Source organism: Grammomys surdaster, unplaced genomic scaffold, assembly GCF_004785775.1.
Source record: "Grammomys surdaster isolate TR1022 unplaced genomic scaffold, NIH_TR_1.0 126198, whole genome shotgun sequence".
Classification (NCBI taxonomy): Eukaryota; Metazoa; Chordata; class Mammalia; order Rodentia; family Muridae; genus Grammomys; species Grammomys surdaster.
The window spans coordinates 6,352,555-6,359,918 of NW_021621003.1; the positions used below are offsets into that span (position 1 = coordinate 6,352,555).

The window sequence follows — 7,364 nt, forward strand, 5'->3', positions numbered from 1 at the left end:
TTCAATTCCCCCTCACCCCCCCAAAAAAAAGGGAGACAGAGGACAGGAAAGGAGACAGGAAGAGGTGCAGGTAGGTATTCAAGCATATGAAGAAGCTGAAGAAAATCTATGCTGGGCACTAAAGTATCTGCTGAACTACAGAACTGGACTCTGCTCTGCCCGGTCACCACTGAAACCCACAGCCGCCTCTTCTCAAGATCTCATTCCTACTCCCAGCTGCTTTTGTTCTGCCATGGCTCCACTCACTTTTGTGGTAAAAACCCAGAAATATTTCATTTATTACCAAAAAAATTGAAACATTCAAAATTGAATAAAGTTTTCCAAACTCTTCCTCCTAATACTACCACATTTTTCTAAGTTACTTAGACATAAATACTGGTTTTGCTCTTAACTTCCTATTTCCCATTCGCCATGGTCACAGAGACAGTTCTACATATGGATTTCATATTTAAATTTGCCTGGACCATTGCAGAAGCCTTAATCTGATCTTCCCATCTACTGCTACTTGCTTAGTTGTATCATAAGGTCCCATGTGATAGCGTAGCTGATCTTTCTCACTTAATCCTGTATTGTCTCTGTGTTCTTTACACACACTCTTTTTCTTATTTGCTTATTATTATTATAATTATTACTTTGGAGGCAGCATATTGTTATGTAACCCAGGCTAGCTCAAACTTAAAATACTCCAGCCTGGAAAGATGGTTTATGGGACTGGAGATGGTTCAATGATTAGGAGCACTGGCTGCTCTTCAAAAAGACCTGAGTTCAATTCCCAGAGCCCACATGGCAGTTCACAGCCGTCTGTAACTCCAGGATCTAATTTTGTTTGTTTTTGTCTTATTCTTTTGAGACAGTATTTCTCTGTGTAACCCTGGCTATCCTGGAACTACTCTGTAGACCAGGCTGGCCTCAAACTCACAGATCCACCTGCCTCTGCCTCTGCCTCTCTGCCTCTCTGTGCCTCTCTCTGCCTCTCTCTGCCCCTCTCTTCCTCTCTCTGCCCCTCTCTGCTCCCCTCCCCGCCCCTGCCCCTGCCCCTGCCTCTGGATTGCTGGGATTCACGGTGTGCGCTGCTACTACTACCCAGCCACTAAAAAGGTTTCAAAACAAAAACCCTCCAACCTCAACCTCACAAGTATAAATAGTACAGATAAGCATCATCTCATCTAGTCTTTCTTAATGTTTCTCAAACACACCAACTCATCCTATCTCAGGGCTTTACACTTGCTTTTCTGTTACCAGGAATACTGTGTCATGGCCCTAAACTTCCTATCACTGGAATTTGTGATGAAATGTTAATTCCTCTCACTACCTCTTACTGTCCTAACCAAATGCAGCCCTAAGGAAATACATCACCTCTTTCACTTCTTATTCCCTTAGCTTACTTTATTCTTCATTATCATAATTATTGCTGTCTTGGGTTATATCATTTATTGATGATTATCTTTCTTCCTGTAGAAGACATTTCAGCATCCCTAACATCTGAAACAATGTAAGTACTTAGTGACTAATACATTAATCTATATGCCGATCTAGTTAGTTTCATTTAATAGCCTGCAAGCTATTCAAGGGCAGAATTTGTGTTATGCCATCAGCTATGTTCATATTTTTAGGGAAGTGCTTGAAAGAGAAAGGATTTCTAGTGGAATGACACTACTGCATTCCCTTTGAGCTCCTGCCACCTTTTCTGTATTGTTTTAAGCCTCTTCTTCCTGACTCTCCAATATATTTACTTCTCTCTATGCTCTCAAACTCCTATGTGACCTACAGAATCCTCTGTAATCCATGATCTGACTCCTGCTTATAGTCCTTCCTATCATTGTCAACACTGCTATGGTTTCTCTTCATCAGACTTTCTAGTCTTGTCAAACCAATTATTCTCTTTGAATCCAGTGAACACGTGCTTCAGTTCCATGTGCCTTTTCCCTGGTACTCCACTTCTTCTAGGATGGTCTCATAGCAGCTAGTATTTAAACACATTATAAAACTGTTTGTGTGTTTATCTATCCCTATAGCAGGGACAGATAAATGTTCCATGAAACCAGAGACTGGATCACTCATTCAGCACAGTATCCCCAGAGTCAGACATGGCATCAAGTATATAAGTTCAATAAGCACTGTTTGAAAAGGATAATTAAATCAATAAATAATGGCATGATATACTAGACAGAGATACAACTCTCTTTGGAAAATAACATTCCAATTTAAATTGGAAATATTTGAGAACAAATGCTATGCCAGGGAAACTACCTTTTCCCAAAGAAGAAGAGGAGGAGGAGAAGAAGATAAGGAGGAAGAAAAGGAAGAGTAGAAACAGGAGAAAGAAGAAAAGAAGAAGGAAGAGGAAATGTTCATTTTGGAACTTACACTCAGTAACCCTAGAGTTCTTTTTTGGGGGGGGGAATTGGATGGAGAATATATATATATATCCTATTGAACCTTTTAATTGTACCATGTATTTATAACCCATTTTAAGGGGTTTAGTGTATATAGTTAGGTGACAGAAGGGTTGCCCAGCATGTGAGGTCCTGGTTCAGTCCTGGTACTGCAAATAAAAAGTAATCTTGGTATAGTGGTACATGCCTCTCATCCTAGCACTCTAGAGGCAGAGGTTGGCAGTTCTCTGTGGAGTCCAACCTGGTCTACATAGTGAGTTCTACTAGGCAGAGTACATGAGACCCTGTAAACAATAAAAACAACAATAATAAAGCAAACAAAATAAAACCTGTTTTTACATTTTTATCCAACTAATCTTGTAGACAAGCTTCAAAGCAGGATGCTTTGTATTCTAACCTTTATAGTAATGAAAATTCAACTTGTTTTAGAAAAGTATATAAAATTCTCAGGAGAGTAGACTACCTATAAACCTAGCCAACAATATAGTATTTGAGTCTGTTGATTGAGCTCCACTCCTTGGGTGTAATAGTGACAGTAATCTCCAAAGATTGAAGGTAAAGACAGGATAGCACCATAAATTCAAGGCCAGCATGGTCTACAGAGTGAATCAGAAAGCTGCCAGGGATATGTACATAGTAAAACCTTGTCTCAGAAGAAAACAAATCACAGAAATAAAATAAAAAGTCTCAAAAAGGAGTGTTTTTAACCATTTTTCTTTTTTAGTTCATGCGTTTTACTCTTGCTTGGAAACTTCCTGGAATGCACTCAGCTGTGCACTGAGCTGGAGAGAAGGTGAGACAGCACTTCTCATCTTCCTCCTTCCTTCTACGAGCACAGCAAGTCTCACCCAATCAACAGCTTTTGCTTCTCAGATTTTCTCAAGGCTTCCATTAACTCTTGTTATAGTTTGAATATAAAGTTTCCTCTCACAATGCTGACATTTTGAAAACCTGGTCAATCACTGTAGATCCAATCACTAAGCAGTGACTGATCGTCAGTGTGCTGGCTTCATTGGAGGTTCATTCATTCATGAACACATTAGTAACTACTAAGAGGTCTGTAACTGGTGACAATAAATCATACAAACTGTGCCTTTGAAAGGTATGCTGCCCTGTACCCTGGCTGCCACTGTTGCTCTGTTTCATGGCTGCCCTGGGGCAAGCAACTTGCTTTCAAACACGCAGACATGCACAGCCAGATGCAAAACATCAGACTTGTGGTTTTCCCCCAGCCCCTGTGCTCAGAGATATGGGAAACTGGTTACAAGTCACAATTAACAAGTTAAGTTCAATCGCAAAGGCAGTCGGCCAGTCACCAGGTGATAGCCTCCTCTGCCTCCAGCTCTCACCCTCCTCGAAGCCTCACACTACCATGTTCTGTCAACCCAGCACCATTTCCCTAGCCTCTTTGTATGCCTTCCTCTCTAGGACACCACCTAAGTCCAGCACCTTAGCACTAGAAACTGATACCTGAGAGACAGGCACTGTGCTCGGTTCATAAAGAACATGCTCCATTTCTGCTGTTGAAGTCTTTGAGAGATCAAGACCAGGGGCTGAGTGCAGTCTCCTCCCCATGCCATCTGCAGAGCCTAAGGAGGAAAAGATAAAGACATGCTGAAGCTGTCTCTCCTCTAGAATCTAAGCCTGGAAGAACAAACATGGAGTTCTCTCATTAAGTAATTAATATGCATCTCTGAATTCAGTGGAGAAGCATGTTCCTTCAATCTATAAACACCAAATTTCAGAATATGAATAAATTCCTATAGGCCACAAAAATCAAAACTACTTAAGACATTTCCAGGAAAGGAGCTGTAAGGACAGTCAGCTGAATATCATCATCCATCAACATTTCTTTTTCATTAATAAAATAAACTTTGTTTTCAGAATTAGCCCCAATATTTATAATCCATAAGGAAACTATCTGACACAGTGATCTTCTCTATCATAGTGTGGTAAGAATGGGAATGATATCTCTAGTTTAGTTCAGAATTTAAATGATCATAGTTATCATAAATCAAACCTTTGATGTAATAGGGAAATGAGTTCCAGAGTCTTGATTGAGATGGTGTGTTAACCAGAATTGAAACTCAAGTCTTTCAATGTTAAGCACAGTATTTTCTTAGCTTCTGATGCCCTCCCACTCTCTCTCTCTCTCTGAGCAGGATCACTTCAGGAATATTGACATGTGTAATATTCTGTTATTTCCACTTACTCCTAGCTTTTCTCAAACACTTAAATTATAATCAACCATCAATACTACTTTAAACTGGATATGTGAAACCCCCCCCAGGGTTATCCCCAATCCAACTAATTATGTCTTGTGAAAATGTACCTGCCCTTGACCTAAATTTGGTATGTATGTATGTATGTATGTATGTACGTATGTATATGTATGTGTATTATGTGTGTGTGTATGTATGTAAGTATGTATGTATGTATATGCATGTCTGGATATGATACTTTGATATATGTACCTCACACACACACACACATACACACAGAGCACTTAAGTATACTGTTGATCTCAGTACTTAGACAAGTTAAACATTTCCTGTTACTGAATGCATTGGTTCTCATAATAGTACTGATTCAGCTGAGAGCTTGAAAAATTATATCTATATAGTTTAGTTGTATAACACTTGACTAACATACATGTAGCATTGAGGGTTCAATCCTCAGTGGGTAGAAAGGGGGAATAGACATGCAAACATGTAAAACCAACTTCTTGAGCCACACCTTAGTGTATGTTTGTTTTGTTTTTTTGAGACAGGGTTTCTCTGTATAGCCCTGACTATCCTGGAACTTGCTCTATAAACCAGGCTGGCTTTGAACTTGGAGATCTACCTGTCTTAGCCTCTGAAAGCTGGGATTAAATGTGTGCTACCATGGACTGGCAGGAATTTTTACTTTAAAAGGTTGTCCAACAAATAAATCATTTTAAAATGTAGCCTGCCGAGGTGGCATACAACCGCAGTTTCAGTACTTGTTAGGTAGAGGCAGAAGGATAAAGGAGTTCAAGGCCAGGCTGAGCTACATAAGACTATATCAAAATGTTTTTAAATTAATGGCTTAGCGGTTAAAAGCATTGAGGACTTGGGTTTAATCCCCAATACCAACGTAATTCACAACCTTCTATAACTCTGTTCTAGGGAATATGACTCCCTCTTCTGCCCTCCACAGGTACTGCATATATGCTGCAGGTTGTCCACTGAACACCACACCCATGCTGAGACACACACATATATACACATACTAAATAAATATTTTAGTTTGTGTTGTCTTTTATATTGTTTTATTATTTTAAGTGTATACGTGTCACATGTACATATGTCTGTGTAGCACTTGCATGCAGTAGCTACCAAAGCCAAAAGAGGGCATCGAATCTCCTAAAACTGAAGTTACAGATAGCTGTGAGCGGACATGTGGTGTTAGGAATTGAACTTAGGTTATATGTAAGAGCAGCCAGTGCTCTAAGTCATTAAGCCATCTTTCCAGTCCCATATAATATCCATCCATCCTTCCTTCCTTCCTTTCTTTCTTTCTTTCTTTTTTGTTTTTTGTTTTGTTTTGTTTTTTGTTTTTCGAGACAGGGTTTCTCTGTGTAGCCCTGGCTGTCCTGGAACTCACTCTGTAGACCAGGCTGGCCTCAAACTCAGAAATCCACCTGCCTCTGCCTCCCAAGTGTTGGGATTAAAGGAATGTGCCACCACCGCCTGGCATAATATCCTTTCTTAATCTTATTTTTCTATGATCTTGGTAACTGAACCCACCCTCGTGCATGGTAAGGCTATATGCTCTATCACTGATCCATACCTATAGGTCAATAATGTCCTTTGATCACAAACATTTTTAACTTTGATGTAGCATGGTTTATCCTTTTCCATCTAGTGCCTGTTTTCTTGGTGTCACATCTAAGAAATTGTTGTCAAATCCAAGTCTTAAAGCTTTTTTTCCCTGATTTTTATAATTTTTACCTCTTAAATCTTTAGATCGAACAAATTCAAGTCACTTTTTAATTTTTTTTATGGATATAGGTGTTTTGCCTGCATGTATATCTGTGCACCACATATCTACCTGGAGACTATAGAGAACAGAATGCATCAGATTCGTGGAACTTAAGTTACATATGGCTGTGAGCCACCTTGTGGGTGCTGGAAATTGAACCTGGGTCCTCTCAAGGAACATTCAATGATTTTTAACCACTGAGCCATGTCTCAATCCACACTACATGTGTTTTTTTAAAAAAAGAAACAATACACTGCCTAATATGTATTTTAAAAGAAACACATAAGTACAGGTAAGTATAGCTTATTTCAGTCTATCAAAATGTACGATGTTACTATACTGAATACTGGAGGTAACATAATAACCAGCTTTTGTGTATCTAAACAGTTTTTTTTAAACTATCAAAGCATGAACTTGTAAGCAATGTATCATACAATTCTGTTACAATGACCACAATGTAACTAGCATGTTTTAGTTTATAATAATAATCTTATGGAAAAAATTAAAATTTTGTGAGGAAGGAAAAGTATGTGTGGAGGTGTTATGGCCATATCAAAACTGGCCTTTTGCTGATGAAATGGCAAGTTAATCACCATGGAAACTGGTACTAGGCACCTCGGGTTAATTGTAACATTCATCTTTCTTCTTTTTAATACATTAAAATTTTTCTTTTCTTTTCTTGCTTTTTGAAATGCAGTCTTACTAAATGAGCATAGCTAACTTGAAACTCATTATGAACACTGGACTGGCCTGGAACACACAAGGATCTGTCTTGTTCTGCCTTCCAAGTGCTGAGATTGCCTACAACACCACATCTAACCTGAAATTTTCTTTTCTTTTCTTTTCTTTCTCTCCCTCCCCCCCTCTCTCTCTCACTCTCTCTCTTTTCTCTCTCTCTCTCTCTCTCTCTCTCACACTCTCTCTTTCTTTCTTTTCTCTCTCTCTCTCTCTCTTTTTTTTTTT

The 7,364-nt window shown here is 39.0% G+C and overlaps 1 protein-coding gene across 2 annotated transcripts in view; it reads right to left on the reverse strand.

Annotated features, from left to right (window-relative positions):
* Positions 1-7,364, reverse strand: part of Usp54 (ubiquitin specific peptidase 54) — a 62,108-nt gene that overhangs the window by 3,989 nt on the left and 50,755 nt on the right. For both annotated transcript variants that reach the window (XM_028758612.1, XM_028758613.1), the window contains one exon: positions 3,867-3,985. In XM_028758612.1, coding sequence (XP_028614445.1) covers positions 3,867-3,985 — 119 coding nt within the window. The remainder of the gene's footprint in view (positions 1-3,866; positions 3,986-7,364) is intronic.